The 20378-nt window shown below is 49.0% G+C and overlaps 1 protein-coding gene across 7 annotated transcripts in view; it reads left to right on the forward strand.

Moving 5' to 3' along the window:
- Positions 1-20378, forward strand: part of LOC116647850 (BEN domain-containing protein 5) — a 1423949-nt gene that overhangs the window by 1202571 nt on the left and 201000 nt on the right. For 4 of the 7 annotated variants that reach the window (XM_032429423.1, XM_032429433.1, XM_032429448.1 and 1 more), the window contains one exon: positions 1560-1944. The exons of 1 other annotated variant lie outside the window; for it this stretch is intronic. In XM_032429423.1, coding sequence (XP_032285314.1) covers positions 1560-1944 — 385 coding nt within the window. Of the gene's footprint in view, positions 1-1559; positions 1945-17237; positions 17387-20378 lie in introns of all 7 variants that reach the window. 2 more of the 7 variants (XM_032429442.1, XM_032429474.1) reach the window with 1 other exon arrangement.

The following is a 20378-nucleotide window of genomic DNA, read 5'->3' on the forward strand; positions in this document are numbered from 1 at the left end:
GCTGCCTTCTTCATTGACCATGCCTGATAGTGGACACAAGGTCAAAGACATCCCCAAGGCATAATCCAAAAGATGCAGTGAGGTTCAGGTGATCCATTCATTGCACCCGTGCCATGGGCCTGGCCCTGTGCTGGTCCCTGGGGTCACAGACTAGGCCGACATGGTCATTGCCCTTAGCGGTCTCACAGTGTAGTGATGCAGTGATCTCACGTGATCAGTACGATTTTAGCAGATAAGTTCATCTAAACTAGCAGCACCTTATCCCGATGGATAAAAATGATAGGATAGAATTTTTATCATGTAACTCCATCTCAGAATCATGTTGTTTTTGTTTTTTTCACTAAACACCCAGAAACTTATCGAGAGGTTAAGGCAGGCTTGACCTGACGCGGTTAATTTGTCTGGAATCCGCTGTCCTCAGTTGTCTGCACCTCCCACAAGTGCCCCAATCAGGAGAGCTCCTGGCCCTCCTGCCTTGAGTGAGGAATTCAGTTGGTCCTGTAACTCCCACTCCCCCTTCAATGGAAGCTTTGTCTTCTTGAGCTGAAATTTCCTCAGGCAGCTGGAACCCCAGCCCCTAGATAGTCCTGGATAATTTTCTTCTCAGTGAACTATGCTCTGTATGTCCACTGTCTTGCTGAGCTTCAACTTGGCGAGAGTCCGAGGGGAGGCTGGCCGATGCGGGGGAGGGGCCTCGTGCTGGAAGCCAGGCTCTAGGTTCCTGACCTGCTAGTCTGCAGGCTCACCACGTGACCGCAGGCGCGGTCCTTCCCCTCTCAGAGCCTCAGTGTCCTCACCTGGCAAATGAGGGAGTTAAACTGAAGGAATTTCCAGTGCCAGCATTCTCTGAACTTTTCAGTTAAGTAAACATTTATCAAGCCCCTGCCAAGTGCCAGTTCTGAGTAGGCAGTGGAGAGGCAGAGGAAATAAGACATGGCTCCTGCCCTAGATTAGAACAGATTAGAGTTCTTAGCGTCCTTCCCAATGAAAGCATTCTTGAGGAAAAGGTTACTCTGGTTTTTGTGTTTTGGCGGGGGGGGGGGGGGGGGGGGGGGGTGTTTTGTTTTGTCTTGGGGTGTTTTGCCTTTTATGTTTTTGTTGTTGAAGAGAGTTGAGTGCTGACTCCCCTGGGATGGTTTGGCCTGGCCTGATTTCTCACAGATTCTCTGCCAATATACATTGAACACCCCCTGTGAGCAAGTCACTGCCTAGGCCCTGTGGGTGGGGTGGGGGCTGGGGAGTTGGGGAGGGTGGGCATGGTAGAATATGCACCCGGGAGGCAGAGCGATGGGATGGAAAAAGCACCGGCCTGGGAAACCAGAGTCCTAGCTCTGCCACCAACTGACCATGTGACCTTAGGCGAGACCCCCTCCCCACCCGGAATCTCCGGTTCCCCATTTGTAAAATGAAAGGCTTTGACTTAAGTGTTCGCACAGGTTTCTCCAAGCACTGATGTTCTGTGGTTCTGTGATTCTAGGATTGTCTGGGGAAATATTGAGCCGCAGTCCAAGAAAGTCCCAGCTGCCCTTGCCTGAACTGATTCTCGTTGTCCTACACAGAGACCCGAGGGGCGGAAGCCGAGCGAAGTGGCGCATAAGAGCATTGAGGCCGTGGTGGCCCGGCTGGAGAAGCAGAACGGCCTGAGCCTGGGCCACAGCACGTGTCCAGAGGAGGTCTTCGTGGAGGCCTCGCCGGGCACGGAGGACATGGACAGTCTGGAGGACGCCGTCGTGCCCCGGGCTCTGTACGAGGAGCTGCTGCGCAACTACCAGCAGCAGCAGGAGGAGATGCGCCACCTCCAGCAGGAGCTGGAGCGGACTCGGAGGCAGCTGGTCCAGCAGGCCAAGAAGCTCAAGGAGTACGGGGCACTCGTGTCGGAAATGAAGGAGCTCCGCGACCTCAACCGGAGGCTCCAGGACGTGTTGCTCCTAAGGCTTGGCAGTGGTGAGTGCCCCAGCAGGCCACCTACCTCTCCACGCGGCAGGGGGGGAGGCTTGGTGCAGCTCTTCTCCCAGGAGGGCATGGGGCAGACATGGGCCAGTGCGCCCCCCGAGACTAGGGAAGGGCAGAGGCTTGGCTCGGCAGTCACCCCAAGGTAGAGCCACCCCCCTCCCACAGCGAAGCTGATATGAGCTTCAGAGTGCAGCGGCCTTAGCTCCCTAGACCCCAGTGGGGAACATGGAGAAATGTGGCGCAGAGCCCCAGGGCCACCACTCATTTCTGCACTCATTCAGCAAGAGGCAGTACCAGGGGTTGAAGGAAACCTCTCCAAGGCAGTTTCCAGAACGTGAAGAGAACTAGACATGGTCCTTAAAAAGTGTATAACTTTAAGTCAGAAACAATAAATGCCACGGGGGGTGTGTGAATAAAATGGGAGAGTTCAGAGTTTGGAGAGGTTGTTTGTAGCCGAGGGAGACTCCCCAGAGGAGGTGGGCCTTGAAACAGGCCTTGAGGGGCGGGGGTATCTCAAGGCACAGCAGCCACTGAGGGTGGGAAAGCACCCCGAGCCTGCTGAGAAGAGATACTGCGCATGTAGTTTGAGGACAGGTGGCCAAAGACCTTGAAAACCCGTGCCAGCTGGGGTGTTGGACTTGTTTGGGAGGGAATGAGAAACACTAAAAAGTTTTGAGCAAGAGGCACATGACCTTAGGAGGATTAACATAAAGATGTAGAAAACTCCTTTGGTTTGCCCATAGAAGAACTGAAGAGGCTCTTAACACTGCGAGCAGTATTAACAAACCAGGTTTTTAGGTTTTCTTACCTAATGTGGCTTAGAATCAGGAATCGGGGAATTTGAAAGGCAGCAGCCTTGACAGCAGGGAGAAATGACTGCCTAGCAGAGAGAACAAGAGAGAAACACTCTCTCAGAACACAAGAATCCAGAATTGTAAAAGGCAGAGGCCAGTCCGTATTCTGGAAACCAGTGTAACAGCGGTTCACAGCCTCCACATCCCCACAGGACAATCATTAATAGCCCCGTGCCAGTGTTTTTTGCTTAAAAATGGGAGCAATCTAGTCTAGAAACACAAGTTCTATTTCCGAAGTTTGAATCAAATATAATTTTGCACTCAAGAAGGAAGGTTTGTGTTATCAGATAATAGATTTCTATGTAAAGCCTCATTCATTCTGCTTTGATGTTTAGATAAATATGCTCTTACCCAACCTCACTTATATTCATAGGTGCCTTTTATTTCTTAAAGTGGGTCCCCAAGGCAGTGTCTCGGTAGATCTTCAGAATGGCTCAGGGAGTCAGCTGAGAGGCCTTTCCATGCCTTTGTCACAGAGAAGGAAACTGAGGTTGGGACTTACCCAGAGTCACTGGGGAGGCAGAGGCAGAAGGCATGTCAGACCAAGTCCCCTGATATCTAGGCTGGTAATTTCCCCACTTTCCGACTCGGCCTCTGCCGGCCCTTCTCCCAGGTCATAGCCTGTAGGGGTGCGAAGTGACAATAAAGGGTCACAGGTGGTATGCAACCTAAAGAGTTATTAAAATTCTACATCAAAATACAAATCTTAAAAAGAAGCCCTAACCGCAAAAATTCAGAAGCTATGTTGGTCTTGGAGTGGGGGTGGGGGACGGGGAGAGAACTGGAATTTTCAGAAAAAACAAGTGTTTCCTGGTCTTCAGAGGAATAATTTTTATTTTCACTGCACCTTGTATGCTACACCTTTTGTAAACTTCTTGGGGGGAAAAAGCACACTAACAACAAAAACTCTCCACACCACTGTTTTGACTCCTAGGGAAACTGTCTCTTTTGTGTGATCGTGAACTGGGCTTAAACTCCAGAAACCACTCCTAGATCTCTGGGGCAATAAGACACTCTGCATTTTGCCTCTTTAGTCTTAAAACAGACTAACTTGACCTCAGCCATAGTTTCAGTGTCTTGAACTTTCCAGGCTTTCCTACCCCACAGGCCTTGAATGCCAGCCTGAGGACCAGTGATGGGCTCTTCCCTGATCAGTCACCATTGTCTTCATAGTGGACGGGCTGAATAGAAGTCAGCTCAGGCCGCAAGTGTGTGTGGAACACCCACGACCATGTGCAGTGCCCTGTGCTCTAGGGGCCGTGGGCATCCTGGAACACCACACTCAACCGTCCCTGACCTGTGAGAGCTTAAATTAGTCCGTGGATTAGCACTTGTTGATTGGAGAATGATAATGTGCCAAGTTCTAAGACAAATCCACAAGAATATAATAGAAGGGTTTCTACCCTGAGGGGAATTTGTATGTTTTCACAGCTATAGTCTAGTCTTCGGAACCAGCCAAACCTGGATTCAACTTCCCTACTTCCCAACTCTGGCTTTGGGAACCTTCTTTCCTTCTTCCCTTTCTTCCTTGCTTCCTTCCCTCCTTCCCTCTTTTCTTCCACAGTCATTCACTGGTGTTCTGCTGTGCGCCAGGCATTTTGCCTGGTGGTGAGAGTTTGATATGTTTAAGGTAGAGCCCTTGCCCTCTGCCCTTGAGGAGGTCAAAGTTTGTTGAAGGAGACAGCCACCAACACAACTAGTGACAGCACAGGGCATAAATGTCACCAGAAAGACAAAAGCACAGGGGGCTGTGGGACTGCAGAAGAGGGGCCCCCACACAATTTGGGGGGACTGGGGAAGAAAGCCTTCCTGAAGGAAATGGCACCTAAGCTGGAACCTGGAGGGTGAAGGTTTGTTACTCAGGCATGAGTGAGTGGATGGGAAGAGTGAGGAGCGATCGAGGCAGAGAGCACCTCTCTGACCCTTGGTGTTCTCATCTGTAAAGTGGAAATAATAATACCCCTCATAGCATGGCACCTGGCATTCTGGTTGCTGCCCGCTTATCGTCAGCTTTTCACCCCATTTAGTGGGAGGGCTAAGGAGGGGCCCAGTTTGGTTTTTAACTCTATCTCCCCTAGCTAGTAATTGGCTGTATAACCTTGGGTAGGTTAACTAACTTCTCTGTCTGTCAGGGTCTTCTATTATAGAAGTTAAAAGGCTGTATATATTATATATGTATATTTATTATATATATATATATATAGCTTAGCTAACATTGCCGAGGTGCTTTCTGAGCCTAGGAGCCTGGAGAGATACAAAGAAGACTAAGACATTGGAAGTTGAAGTTGGGGTGTGGGTAGTGATGGAGGTAAATATGTAAGCATATCGTTGAAATGCGGTGTAATGAGCCCTGGAAAGGGAGGGGGTGTCTAGCCTGGCCTTTGAAGGTGGAACTCTCTTGGTGAGTCTGGGAAGACATCCTCTGCTATAATAGCTCCTCATCTATACACATCTAGAAACTGGTAACATGGCAAAGAACCAGAAAATGACTAAAACCCTCTTGGTTTCTTGGCTTCATGTGTCCTCTGAGAGCACATCCTGAGCTGTACCAGCCTTGGGCCCCTGGGCCTGACTCAAGCATTGTTCTTAGAGGCCCTTCCTTGCATGTTTTCCCCTGTCCACCTTGCCCGGGGACCCAGCTCAATGGCCTTTGTCCAGCTGGGGTGCTGGATCATCTACACCATAACAGGCAGATTCAGAGGCAAGAGAGGCCAACAGGTCGGCAATGCTGTTTTAAAAGGTAGGCTCCTTGCCTGGAAGAATCATTGCTGACTCCCCCAGGCATTGGGGTCCTGCAGGTGGTAGATGAGAATAGGCAGAGAACAGGAGCCTGGCCCCTTGAGCCCGATGGGGACCTCAGAGTGGTGAGCAGGCCCTCTAGCAGCCAGGAGTTGTAACGGTGCTCCTGGTGGAGGTCAGGGGCCGAAGGAAAGAGGACAGCAGCAAGATAGGATAAGAAGATGTTTCCAAGACGTCCCTGGATGGCTCACTTCTTCATTTATGCCCTTAGTAATTCATCTTTCATTCATTCCACAAATAGACACAAGCTGGATTTAACAGGAAAGATTCTCTGGAGCATGGAGTCCTGGAGAGGTGAAAGAGCTTACCCAGGAAATGGACTGGTGCTGCTGATGAGGAGACAAGCCCAGACAGCGTCACAGGCCCATTCCCAGGGGGTCTCCTGACACCTGGTCCTGTGCGCCTCTCTCTGGACCCTCACCTCCACAGCCTTCTTTAACCCTTGGACTTCACTGTCCAGATATGGAGGTGACTCCTCTACTCCCACTCCCCACAAAGCACATCTTCTCTGTGAAACAGAACTTTCCTTTCTGTGATCGGAGCATGGGAAGTAGCCCTCTCTGATGAGCAGGAGCCTCACTCTCCCCCTGAGGGTCTCTTCTCTCGGGGCCTCTGTGACAACATCAAACTTAAGTGAGGAAGCAAATGGCAAGGATAAAGCCCTGTGAGCATAAAGCATATTATGTTTAGTAAATGCCAGTCTCTTTTTCCTTTTGTGCCCTCTTTTGCCCACCCTCTCCCAAGAAGTAAATGCTGAGGATCCAGAAAGCATGTGGATATTCCAACTGATAAAGTAGAGATTTATCTGTGCCTATGTTCATTATTTTCATTCATTCAGCAATTATTCACTGAGGACATCCTTTGTGCCAGGACTGCGTTGGGTGCTAGGAACGTAGAAACAAATAAGACGGTCCCGTTTTTAAACATTCACAAGCTAGAGCACCAGAGCAGTGTTTATTAAACTGAGGCTCAGCAGACTCAGAATTCCAAGGGCTTCAGGGGAAGCACACTGTAGAAAGCCAGTTGCAAGGGGGAGCTTTGGTGTGCGAGAGAGACTCCAGGGTCCCTCTCGCTTTCTCCTAGGCTACATTCCTTGTCCTTAGAGGTCAAAGACAAAAGCTTAGATGTTGTCCTCAGTGTTAGCACCAGTGCCTCTTAGATAGTTAAATTCATTTTGGTGTGATTCAAGTGATTTTCCTCTAGCTAAAGCTTGCAAGGGCTCTGTGAGGAGTATGGGGAGGAGGACGTAATTGCTGCCTTCGAGATGCACACACAATCCGGTGGGGAGGCCAGACCTGCACACAGCACAACACCAGGGAGAACAAAACCAGGGCTGTCACTGCAGGAGGGAGGCATATACTGGTTTTAGATTTGGGGTGTGCTTTGTCAGGGAATGGAGGCAGAAATGATGAATCCTGACCCGAAAGAGGCATAGATAATGAGCATAATAACAATAATTCACATGTGCATGACACTTGATGGGTTTGAAAGCACCTTGACATTTTTATGTCATTGGACTATTGTGATAGCCCTATCGCGAGGCCAGGTAAGGATGATTATCCCCATTTGAGCGAGGAGAAGCAAAAAGAAGAGCTCACATCCCTGTTGGCCAGATCATCACATTTCAAATTGGTTGAAATTTTTGAAGGGGAAGGCCATTATGGTCTGCAAATCTGTCTTGGCTCTTTAGAGCTCGGTTTCTATCACCTCTGTTCTCCTCTGGGCTCACGCCTTGTGTTCTGTCCAAGGTCCGTTAAAATACCAGCTTTGATCTTTAAAATCCTCTGCGGTCCGAGCTGGATTCTTTAAGCACAGGTCTCTGACAGTGCCTTTGAAAAGGCAGCTAATGTCGGCCAAGTGCCTCCTGCTGGCTTTCCCCTGTGCCGGAGGCGGCCTGGGCTTCGGCAACAGGTATCACTTGGGTTTGAACCTCAGCTCTCTGGGTCAGTACCTGTGCAACTTCAAGTAAATGATTGAGCCCTTCGCAGCCTCTGTTTTCTCCTCTGTAAGATGGGTATCTTTCATGCCTATGTGGTGATTAAGGGCCTGCCTGGGCCCTGAGGTCGGAAGTACTGGGGTTTTGAACCCTGGCTTTCCCGTGATCTAATTTGTGACCTTGAACAAGTTACTTAACTTTCTGGGCCTTAGTTACCTCATCTGTAAAGCGGAGTCAATGATAGTACCCACCATTATAGTTCTTATGAGGAGTAAATGAGCAGATGCGTGGGAAGACCTCTATCCGGGGGCTGGCATGAAGTAAGTGCACAGTGGGCCCAGCATACTGATGTAGAATCATTTAAGGATGCACGTGGGATAATGTTTGTCCAATGCTTGGCATATCATAGACTCTCATTGTCCTGCCACAGAACACAGGTATGGTTGTCTTGGCATATTTTAATCTTTGGTCAACCCCTAATGTCTCTCTGGTAAGTCCTCAGAAATCATTCTTAAATAGGCCATTTTACAACTTCGCCTGGCCTTGAGCTCAAGTTCACTGGTCTGTAGTTTATAGAATTCTCCCTCCACCCACTGTTCCTGGACAGAATTCTGTCTTCCCATCCCCAGTCCTTAACCACTCCTTTTGACCCCCTCAGTCCCTCAGTCGTTGCTCTTTATGGCTCAGTTTCCTCTTTGCCAGGGCTCTCCTTCTGGGGCCTGAGGTGAACCTCTGGATGCTTTTCTGTCTCCTGCAGCCTCAGTCCATTCTCACCAGTCATCAGGAGCACTCACGGAAGTCAGGCACCGAGGGAGGGCCACAGGCCGGGTTTGCGTAGCCCTGTCGCAGAGGTGAGGCCCAGAAGGCCCCCGAGCTCCCAGCTGCCTCCGTGAGTGGTGGAGCGGGGCCAAAACCACTGTGCCCCATGCCTCCTCAGCTCGGATGGCAGGAAAAGATGTAGCGGTGAGAACTGGAATTATTTCTCTTAAAGATATGGGTGATCTTCTACTGTGAAGGGCTTTTCGCACCACTGACGGAAAGGTTACCCACAGTTCCTCCTAGATGATTTTAAGAACAGATTTCAGAGTGGCAGGACTGTCCCGGACCCTTCTTCCTCTTTCTCCCTGGAGTTCATTTTTCTAGGGCAACGGGGATAGGGCTGAAGGACAACTCCAGGCTGTCCCTTTGTAATCTGCTTGGGTAGCTTAGAACATGTAGGAGTTGCTCGGCCAGAACAGGAATGTACGTTCCCCCAGGACAAGGCTTTGCCTGATGGTCATTGGCTTTGGTGCGGCCAGGGGGCAGGCTTGTTCTCTGCTAGATTTGCCCGTCAGAGGAAATGGAGGTGGGAGAAGGCTCCTCACAGGCAAAGACTGGCCTCTCTGAACACCTTGCTTTGGGCCTGACACTAGGTGCTTGTCATACATAAAACAGCCTCCACAGTAGAGAGGGTCAGCAGCTGAGGCCCAGAGAGCAGGCTCAGAGAGATGAAGTATCTTTCCTGAGGCCACCCAACCGGGAGATGGTGGAACCAGGTTTCAAATTGAGGCCTGTCTCACTTTTCCATACACCAGGCAGGCTGATCCCACGGGCATCCAGCCTTGTGTTTCTGCAGTGGCTGTGTCTCCCCTGCCTTCATGATTAAACCTCCTTTATGTGCTACAGTGGATTCTGGGACTGCCTAACCTTTGAGTTATTGGATGGGATGTTACCTGCCTAATTTAAGAGCCTACTGTTTCTTCTTAGCCTTACCAACCTATATGATCTCAAGATGCCAACCAGAAAATTCCTGGAGTTTTTATAGAAATGATCTCTTTAAATAAGAACCCAATCCAACCTTCACCCCCATCTTATAGATGGGAAAACTGAGGACCAGAGAGGGAACAGGACATGCCTAGGCCATGTGGAATCTGGACAGATTCATCCTCGTGAAGCCACAGAGGGTTAAGATGAATGGATGGAATGAGTCTGGTTGGCAGGTTCAGCAGGGCCCAGAGTCTGGCCACACCCTCTGTTACTGTTCCAGGCAGCTGAGTTTGGTTGGAGGTGATTCTTAGAGTCCCAGCTCAGTCCCTAGTCCTGTAGGGAGTCCCAGAGTTCACTTGGTGCAGCCTCCTACACGGGACAGGAAGCCTTCTGTAGCCTCCTTGCCAAGTGATCATCCAACCTCCTCTACCATCCCTCTAGAGACAGAAAGCTCACTCACTGCCTCCAGGGCAGCCCATTCCATTACCGGATGGCTCTGACAGTAGGGAAACAGTTTTGTGCAGGAGCATTTATTAGACCCTTCCTTTGTTCCAGGCCCTACACTGGGCCCAGGGAAATCAGACGGCTAAGACCCTGGTACTGCCTTAAAGACTCTCGGTCTCAGCAGTCGACAGGGGGAGTACAGTGTGAGCCTTGCTGTGCTCCGGGCTCTCGGGGCATTGGCAGGGGATACAGAGGAAGGCTCCGTAGGTGACTGGGGCAAGGGTACTCTAGGTGGCTGAGGAAGGCCCCCACGTGAGGAACTAGTTAGGTTTATCCAAATGCAGAGAAAGTGAACAGTATCTCAGGCAGCAAGACAGCCTGAACAAAGATTTGGAGTTATGAGAGAAGCTGGCTCTCTCAAGTAGTTTCTGGCTGGACTGCATAGCGAAGAGGTAGCTAGGAGGGAGTGCATGTGTGGTGGGGCGGACTCGTGCTGTTCTCACATTCCTGACGTTTGGATGCTCCCTGGGCCCAGATGGTTAGCCTTACCAACCTATATGATCTCAAGATGCCAACCAGAAAATTCCTGGAGTTTTTATAGAAATGATCTCTTTAAATAAGAACCCAAATAAGGGGAGGGGAGTGGAAGAACCACCGATGAAGAAGCAGCCCAGTTTGGACTGCCCACCAGCTGGCAGAGGATAGGCTCAGAGCTGCCAGAGGTGAGATGAGTCCTGGGGACGCCCCCTCCTCCCCACTGCCCCCTGTGGAGTTCTTCAAGGACCCCCAGCCCCCAAGGTCAGAGATGAGCTGAGAGTCCCACAGGGTGAGCAGGACTGTGAAATCTGAAACCTGCCCTTGGCTGAGGAGGTGTAGAGCAGTGGAAGGAACAAGGCTTTGGAGTCTAACAGCCCAGAATTTGAGTCCTCACCACCTGTGTGACTTTTGGCACATTACCTCTCTGAGCCTCTACAGAGATAATAAGATCTGTTTTGCAAGACTTCCATGAGGATTTACTTCTTTCATTTAACACATGTTTAATGACTGGTGCTTGTCATACATAAAACAGCCTCCGCAGCAGATAGGGTCACCTGTGTGCCAGAGACATTGTACTGGGTGCTGGGGAGAGAGCAGTGAACAAGACCACGGCTGCCCTTGGAGTTTCCACTCTAGCCAGCGGATGCGAAACAAATAATTACTTGACATCAGGGTGAAAAGTACTACAAAGATTTAAAAAAGAGAGAGAGATTTTGGTGTAAGGTATATAACAAAGAGGACATTCAGTAGGTGTTGCTTACCTCAGAGAGAATCAAATATGTCATTTGAAATGGGCACCTACAGTTCCTCAAAGTGGGGAAAATACCCTGACCCCCATGACTGGGGCCCTGGGCCCGCTCCTGCCACCCCCTGCTGGGTTTCTGCCCCATGGAGAGGGGACGCTCGCAGGTCCATCCCAGCTCTGCTACCCTGTGCTTTGGACTCCCGAGGAGGGGAATGGGGGGGGCACACCACAGTGGGGGGCATCCAGCTGAGCTGCAAGGACTTGCTCAATCTGGTGCCTCTGGCGATACCGGCTTGTCCTGCCTCTGCCCAGCAAAGCCTACTCCAGCCCTTGCTCATAGAACGCGTTGGGAAAATGGGGAAGGAGGGGGAGAAGAACCCAAAGAGCCGCTGCTTACTGTGATCCCATCCCCTGCCTGACCACCCCTCCACCTTCCCCAGACCTCATCACACATCAGTGCTCCAGCCAGAGCTCACCTCTTCCCTGAAGCCTCCCAGGGTTGCCAGGTTGGTAGTGACCTCTCCCTCCCCAGACCCTTGCAGATCATCATGCTGCCCACTTCCTGGCCGGTCATGGAGCCTCGATTATGTGCCATGTGCCTTCACTGTATGAGAGTAACTCCCCACCCCCGTCCTCCACTCCCAATGAGCTCCTGCCCATTGTTCCTCCAAACCCCAGCACAGAAGTGTGTGACTATCCTTCTGAAGCCTTCCTGGTCTCCTCCAGGTGGAGCATCCCCTCCTTTGCTTTTGTTCCCAAGTCTTTATCCTGACCCTTGTCAACCACATAGGGTAGGGATCTATTGCCTGTCTTTTGTCACTGCTGGGCTGTGAACCACTCAGGGCCATCTAGCCCAGGACTGGCACTTAGTAGATGCTTAGTAGATTCCCACCGAAGAAATAAGACCAGATTTGTCCCCCACCCTCCCTGGAAGCATAATGGGGCTAAGAAACAGACACATAGTGACAATGGCAGGTGAAAGTGGCTGATGCCTTTTGGGAAACAATGATGGGGTCCACAGAGGGGGATCCGCCTGCCTGGCTCTGAGCCATCTCCCCTGCCTCTTTCTAAGGCTCTTGTGTACCTCCTTCATTGTTACCTAGCTATTCCCGTGCTCGGGTCTTTGTAAACAGTGGAATCCTCGTTCTTCTACCCAATCCAGTGAGCCTCTGTGCCACAGTAGGGGTTCTGAATGCATGTAAGAATTTTGACTTGATTCACTTTGCGTTTAGGAAGAAACTAGAATTATACCTGTAACAGAGAAACTTCCTATTCACTGACAGAAATGAATGGAATGATTAGTACTTTTTAAGAAAAATCTCATATTATTAGCCTTTCTGTTTCAGCAGAAATCAGAAATGGCATTTCGTGTTTAAACATAGACATGTATTTTGAAGACATGGATGACTTCTGAACCCCCTGGAAGTCACACAGGCATTAACTTTTTTTAGAAAGGTTTTCAGGAAGAACAGCATTAGTCTAATGTAAGCCAGACAAAAACAGAGTGATATAATTTCATTTATTCGTTGTGCCAACAAACATTTATTAAGCCCCTTACTCTGTGCCGTGATTCCCATTTTATGGAAGAGGCCCCTGGGGCTTAGAGAGGTAAAATAAATGACAACCTGTTCTCATACCAGGTTTTCTAACTAAATCCAGTGCTTGTCTATCAAATCACAGCTATGTGTATGCAAAGTAATGGAGTTTCTCATGAAAGTCTCCACTTCTGCAGAACTGGGACAACTGTATTTTCTCGGGGGGGCCCCCCAGTGCCTCAAGGGGCCTAGATCTTGGGATGCCGCAGCAATTGTGTGCTGAATGGGTTTCTGAATGACTGAATGAAAAGACAAGTACTACCTTTTATACTTTTTTAAAAGCTTCCTTTACCCAGCTGAGAGGTTTCTCTCCATGGAAGGTGTATTTTCCCCAAAATAAACCCGAAGTGGATCAAAAGACCTTTTTTTTTTTTTTTAAATTCCTACTCTTCCCACAACATGGAAAAAAAGTTCCTTTGTTACTTAAAATATCTGCACCAGATCTTACAATGCTGTCTCTTAGCGCGAGTGCTTATTATTGTGGCTAATTTGGTCACATGTGTTTGAAGGAGAACAATGCCTCAGAAATTTTTAAAAGCAAAACAGCAATCTGAGGCATTTGTTGTAATGAGATGTAAATTGCCAACATCGGGAGTAGAGCCGACTAAAATTTGCAGTGAAATGTTTGTCTCCCCCCCTTAAATTAAAAGCACTAGAGGCCCTCCCTCTCCTTCCCCCAAAGAAATCACATGCTTTTTTATTCCTTTTCTTTCGGATTCTGTAATACTGAACACCCCGTTTTACCGCTGGAGTCCTTCCTTCGTCCATGTGCCGCTTCCTGAGCCTCTGTTTTGTGCCTGCCTCCGTGCTGGGCGCTTCCAGGGGCGTGATCAGCCTGCATGGTGGCTACGGGGAACCCCCACTTTGCAGGTAGGAAAAGCCGAGGCACGGAGAGGTGAGGTGACTAGTCTAAGGTCATGCAGCTGCAATTCACACCCAGGTCCCCTGAGGAACCCCTCCCAAGATGCACCTTTGGCTGGGCTGCCCTCCTTGCTGAGGGTGAGGAGCCAGATGAAGAAGGGGGGGTCACAGAGAGCAGCCTCTGGGTGTTGAACGGTGCTGAGGGGGAATGGCAGGAAGCAGTTTGCCTTGAAAGCCAGGAGATCCCAATACAGTAGTCCCCGAGGAGACCAGCACGAGCCCAGGGCTCATGGGGTGCCGCGGGGTGCCAGGACCTGCTCTGCCTGCACCGAAGCCACCGAAGGCAGTGGTGGACTAAGATTGCGGCCAGGGATAATGTGTGTGTGAGGGAGGGGCGGTGCGGGGGCGCAGTGTGGCCTCAGGGCCCGCTCTGTGCCACACTCTGGAGTGCTCATTTCACATCTCTGGGCAACTCACTGAGTCTTCGGTCTTGCCACGTCTCTGGTGTGGCTCCTTCCTTCAGGTGAGGCAACAGGGTCAGAAAGGTTAAGTAATTATTAATGTGGAAATTACCTATTGAGGGTAGAATGTGAACCAGGCGCTCACTGTGCTGAGCCCTGGTCTCTGAAATAAAAAGACACAGCCCCTGCCTGCCCTCAGGCCTCACAGTCTAGTGGGGGAGACAGGCATAGACACAGTTGAGTGCCTCTGATTCTTGTGGGGGTGAGGGGTCCACGGGCTGGGGGGCAGAGCTTACAGCTTACAGCTCACCCTAAACTGTAAGTGGCAAATCCAGAATTTAAATTCCATTCTCTGCTTCCAGATTCTAAGCCAAGGGGTGGAGAGAATGACCACCTCCTTTTGAAGGGATAGAGCAGTCTCATGGAGGAGGTGGCATTTGAGTCAGGCCTTGAGTGCCTGGTGGAGTTTGGCTGGGTGGACATCTGTGGGGCAGAGTGACCAGACAGCAGGAAGGGCACAAGCACGTTCCTTCCAGACTGGGCAGCTGGAAGGAAGGGTGTTTGTATGGAGAGGGCCAGGCTGGCACTTCGGTGTGGAGTCTGACTGGGTGGGGGAGGGAGCAGCAGGGGCTGGAGCCCAAGAAGTGACGCTCAGCCCTCACTCCTGATGTCCCTTCAACCCTCACTCCTGATGTCCTTCAACCCTCACTCCTGATGTCCCTTATATGTCCCTCTGTAGCCCTCAGAATCATCTGTTCTGCCTAGCTGTTTCCGGTTTCTGTTTGACAGCCCTAATTTCTACTTCACGGGCTGCCAGGAAGGTCACAAAAGTCTAAGAACAGCTCCCACCCACCCCAGCCTGCACCCCCAAACACCTCAACTCAGCAGCAGGGCTTTGTTTCAGGACCTTTGCCCCAGCCTGTTTAAGTCCCCTCCTCCCCCACAACTCTCTCCCCTCCTGTTCTGGGTGCCAAGACTGCAAAGAGAGTAAAGTTTTACCCCCAAAGAGCTTCACAGTCTAATGTGGACAACAGACAGATTGGCAGATGATTGCAAACAGAATTTGCTGGAAGTATTTACAAAATAGAGGATTCCGGCCCCCCCCACACCTGGTAGTGATCAGGGCAAAGCCTCGCAGAGGAGACACCTAAGCTCCATCCTTGGCATGCAGAGGTGGTGTTATGCAAGGCGGAGAAGGAGCACATCCAAAGGCGTAGAGGCCTGGGCCAGCACAGCATCAGGGGCCCTGGGCAGAGGGGAGTATCAGCGAGAGCAAGAAGTGAGCCCCAGGGGTAGAGAGGGGGCTGGTTGTTCTGGGCCTTAAGGAGGCTGCAATGTATGACCTCATTTTGAGCGTAATTAGGAAGGAGGGTACTAAGCAAGGAAGGACACGGTCTTAAGGAGATCTCTTTGGCAGCCATGGTGGAGATGGATGGGAGAGAACCGGACTGAAGTCAGAGCTGAACTGGAGTCCTTCCCTTGTCCAGCATCTTCTCATAGAAGGAAAAAGAGGCTTTAGAGAAAGGACACAATCTTGCCAAAGAGGACCTGTGAGCCAGTGGCAACAGGGACCTCATCCTCTCAGCCCAGCCCTTTTTCCTGTTGCTGAATGTCAGAGCAGGAAGAGGCTTCAGATGCCAACTGGGCCATGCCCTTTAGGGGAAACTGAAGTAATTACCTCTTCCCTGATCTAAGAAAAGATCAAATGCTCCACTTGAGTTTGTATCTCAGAAATTCAACCTGAGATCTCACACAGAGAGAGGAGAAACTTTGGCATCTGCTTCTGCAACTGCAGAATTCTTCATTTATTGTTGCCATTCTTTTACTCATTTAGCAAACTTTCAGAGAACACCTACTCGGTGCCAGGTGCTGGGGACAAAGAGAAGAGCCCAGCCCTTGAATAGATCACACAGTATAGGAGATGCCATCCGAACAAGCATGATGCTGTCTGCCCTTCCCTCTGCCAACTTCTGCATCTACAGGTCACTCCCCTGTGGTCACACAATTAAAACACAGCAGAGCCAGGCACGGCACCGAAACTTATGTCCCAAGATGAGCCATGCTTTTCCATCAGCACCATTCTGCTCCCCGGCCATTTTGCCTTCTGCTTTGTGCAGGGCTCCTGCTTACGTCCTTGGAGACTGCCGAGATTCTGTCTTGCAGATGGCAGCAATTCAGGAATGATAGTCTTGTTCTGAGAAGCTGTGTCATGAGGAATTTTAGTAACAAAATCACCAATACCATCTCTACCACCAGCCAAAGTCTAGGATGTGGCAGTTGAACATAGAATTGCAACTAGCTCGTTAGGGCTTTGATATATAAAGCGCTCTGTACCAAGAGATCCACACGGTTAGGATAAGGGAAAGTTGGACCATGATATTCATCGGTTACTTAGGGTATAGACATGGCCCCGGGGACCCACGAAAGCACTAGCTAAAGCCCTGAGCCTGGACGACCCCCGAAAGGTTTGAGGAGGGAGCATTTCCAGGGTGCCGAGCTCTCTGTTGGCCTTTGGAGTTGCTCTCCTGCAAAAATTAATCCAGTCATTCAGCCTTATTTACTCATTTTCATTCTGTTTCTCTGCCCTTTGGTAATCAAGACACAATAGGTGATTTAAAAAATAGCCCATCATTTTTAAATGCTAATGGAGAAAAAAATATTCCCCTTAGAAACCTCCACCATTTATCCAGCTTCCTTTCGCTGTTTAAACTGCGCGTAATTTGTGTTGATTGCATTAAAATAAAAATCAGGGTAGCTGCTAGATCAGGCAATCAGAAGCTTAATCTGTATTGTATTTTAATTTCTTGGTTGAAATGCTCCTGTCTAGCTACTTACTAGGTCTTAGGGAGAGGGAGGCCTTTGGATTTCTCCCCAGTGCTTCCCTAACCTCTGTTCTTTGGCTGTGGCCTGCTCCCCTGGAGGCTGCAGAGGTGGGCTTTTTGCAGATACGCAATTTGCATATTACAGTGATGGCCACCCCTTTCTCCACCAGGGTCTTACCAGGACCCCTCTTCTGAGCAGGCAGTTGAGTCCCCTGCATTTCCAGTCAGACGACGACACCCTCAAAGACTGCTTCTCATTCCTACTTAGAGTCGAGTTCATTCTTGTCTTCCAGTTTTCTTCCTTTTCCCTTGTGACGTTCATATCTCATATTATTTTCCAGCCTGGGTTTAAGTGTAGTCCAATGGACAAAATAAGCCAGCATATTTATTTTGTGCCACTATGTGCTGATAGATGCGTAGTTAAAAATATTTGCCTTTTATTTTCCTTGGAGTTCTAGACAGATCTCTTTTCTTAACTGCCTAGGTCCCGCCATTGACTTGGAAAAAGTAAAGTCAGAATGTCTCGAGCCCGAGCCGGAGTTACGGAGCACTTTCAGTGAGGAAGCAAATACGTCGTCCTATTACCCCGCTCCTGCACCTGTCATGGACAAGTATATCCTAGACAATGGCAAGGTAGTGTTTCAAGCTCACTATCCATTCCCTGCAAGTGTTTGTTAGCTAGAGTAACGATGGAGAGTACGGTGGGAGCTTCCAGAGCCACAGCTTGGCCGGTTGGCCTCCTGGCCCTGGGCCTGAGTAACTATGTCCAGAATTCGTGTGTTGTAACTAGAGGAGCTGTTCTGGGACTTGTTCTTTTTCTCTCCCTACCCCCCCCACACACACACACCTTTTTCTTAAATACTGGGCCAAAGCAACTGTAAAACGAAACTGACATAAAATAGCTTAGTAGTGAGAAAGTTTTTAAAAACATGGTAGTTTGATGAAACTTGTCCTACCCTCCTATAAAACCAGATATATAAAATTTGTAAGGTGTACAAGATATGAAATGTCTGACTGACAGATAACTCAATGTGTATACATTTCACTATTTATGAAGTATCTACATGTTCTAAGCCCTATGCTAGATGCTGAGGATAAGCTGGTAAATGAGACGTGCTCCTAGGATGTCCCGAAGCTGTTTCCAAGCTATATATTCAGCAGTGGTTAGCCCACAGTCCTAGGACCACATATAACTCCTCAGATTTTCTTGTAAGACCCTTGGAAAAAAATCATGAAAGAAAACTTAAGCACTATTAGTAGTTGCATTGGTACAGCGGTGAAAAATAATGGAATAGCCTTGGAAAGTCTTAAAGTCATGTGATATAGCAGCAGGGCAGGGAGATAACTGTTCGGACATCCTTCTAACATCCAAATGGATTCATCTTGGAAGCAGTATATTGGAGCCCTTTGTGTAGGCACTGGTCAAATTCAGTTTTAGTGTTCTGTTTCTGCCACCATGGCATACATTACAGATACCACCTCTCATTCTTCCCAGAGAATCATCTGTGCCAGTCTATTTTTCTTGCCTTGTGCTTCAAAAGGTCTCTGTTTATCCAGTATTGTTTCCCCAGTGGGCTGATGAGAAAGAAAAGGTTGTTTTATTTGGGTTCATCCAGATACATCCCTGCAACTGGCCAGATTGAGGCAAAAAAGCAAATATTGTCAGCTGAGGAAATGAAATGTGTTAGTCTTGAGGGCTGTCTTGGATAGGCTGCTATTCCATCTCCCAGTGAGCGCTGCCTCCCCCGCAGAGGCAGAACTGATGCGCCAGGTCATCAGCCCATTCTGTCTGACTTGCTCCAGCCCACAGGCTTTAAAAGTCCGCTTTGCAGGGGACAGGTGGCATGACAGGGTGGATTTAGGCAGCCCGGAGCCTGAATGCGAAGCAGAGCTCGCTCTCTGTGCTTTCTGTGCGACCTTGCTTGGATGGGTCCTTTCCTTTTCTGGGCATCAGGGTCTCCATCTTCATGAGGTGGGATGGATTATTGCTATCCATAGGCCTTTAATGACTCCAACTGTGTATCTAAGTTGGGTGAATCTTCCTCAACTGGAGATAAAAGAAAGGACTGTTCTATGTTTGTTGATTTCTTTTTAGTGATGACCACATTGTAGAGTGACTAGAGACTTTTTCTTAAGATAGCTTCCAAGAGAAATCTATTTCTCTCTTCCTTTGAAGACTGACAGATAGTTTCTGAGCATTATGGGGGCCGCTTTTGCAAAGGTATCATTTTTCCATTTCCAGAAAATGGGTCTCTCAAACCCCATCTAATGTTTTTACAGGAGTTGCACAACAAATCTTAAAATTGCCAATTTTGTTTTTTCATTGGTTATTGCCAACATGTTGCTATAAAACTAACCTGACTTGTTTGCAACTAATTGGTAGTTCAGCAGAGAAATTTATGAAGGGAGAGGAGAGGAAGCGGACAGACTAGAAATGGATGGCAGCTTCCCAGAGCAGCGTTGCCTGCATCCTCATTGTTCTTGGCTCTGCTAGCGTTTCTGACCCTTTCTTTCCTCTGCCTGCATGAACAAAAGCCTTAATCTCTGCAAAGCCTAGAGCATTAGAATGGGATCCATTTCCTGGTAGGAAACTAGTTTTGTCCTATAAAACATTTCACAAAGCCATTTTTTGATCAAGTCTCATCCTAGAAGTTGCCATATTTTTAATAACCTCCCTTGACACATAAGGCTAACATTTTGGTCAAATAGCGAACTCTGGTTTATGTGAATAGGGCTTACCACAAAAGTTACTTTGATTTTGATAAAGTTCATTGCTTTTCTTTGTCTAAGATGTTTTATTTCAAAAACTCATTGAAGCACAAAGCTGTAAAGACCATTAAAGTTTAAATGGAATAGATGGGGAAACACATCCAGAGAAGGGATTCCTCTGTAATTATAGAATAGATTAGAGACAGGCAGGTAGGAAGTGCAAGCCAAGTCTCCTGGTTCCCAGGCCAGTGTTTTTTCCAGTCTATTCTGCTGTATCTCTGAAAGTTGGGCATCGCTCCAGGTGACCCTGAGCTTTGCTAACCTGAAGAGCCCTTGTCCCAGCACATACCTGTGATTGGTCTTACCCAGAGCCATTTCTTTCTGTGCTGTAAAGTTGGCCTTGTACTCAAGTGCATGTCAGAAAATATTTTCTTCTCTAAGGAACAGCTCACCAGAACTGAAAGCCTGTGCCATTAGAACATATTAAATATGCCCATCAGTTTCTTACTGCTTTGTGTTCAGACTAGTCCTGATCAGTATGAAGGGGACAGAAGAGGCAAAGCCTCACCCCATCCCCATGGAGATGTACCGTGGAGGGCTAAATCAGGTGGTGAAGGCTCTCAGTAGGCTAGAAAATCAGAGGGGATAGAACTTAGTCCTGGAGCAGTTAAAGAGGGTTTCCTGGATTTGGGACTGGGGCTTGAAAGATGAGCAGGCTTAAGAAGACATAGGAGAAGGCATTCATTCCTGGACAGGGGAAAGGCCTAAGCAGAGACACGGCTGGGGGTGGGGGAGACGGGAGGGGGGCAGAGAATGTGTGTTGTCCTCCCGACATCTGATTCATGTTGTCATATAATCCTCAGAACAGCTCTGTGAATTCGGTTGTTCTGCCTCTTCTCCACCCGAGGAAAGTGAT

This window comes from Phoca vitulina, unplaced genomic scaffold (genome assembly GCF_004348235.1).
Source record: "Phoca vitulina isolate PV1807 unplaced genomic scaffold, GSC_HSeal_1.0 scaffold2, whole genome shotgun sequence".
NCBI classification, from domain to species: domain Eukaryota; kingdom Metazoa; phylum Chordata; class Mammalia; order Carnivora; family Phocidae; genus Phoca; species Phoca vitulina.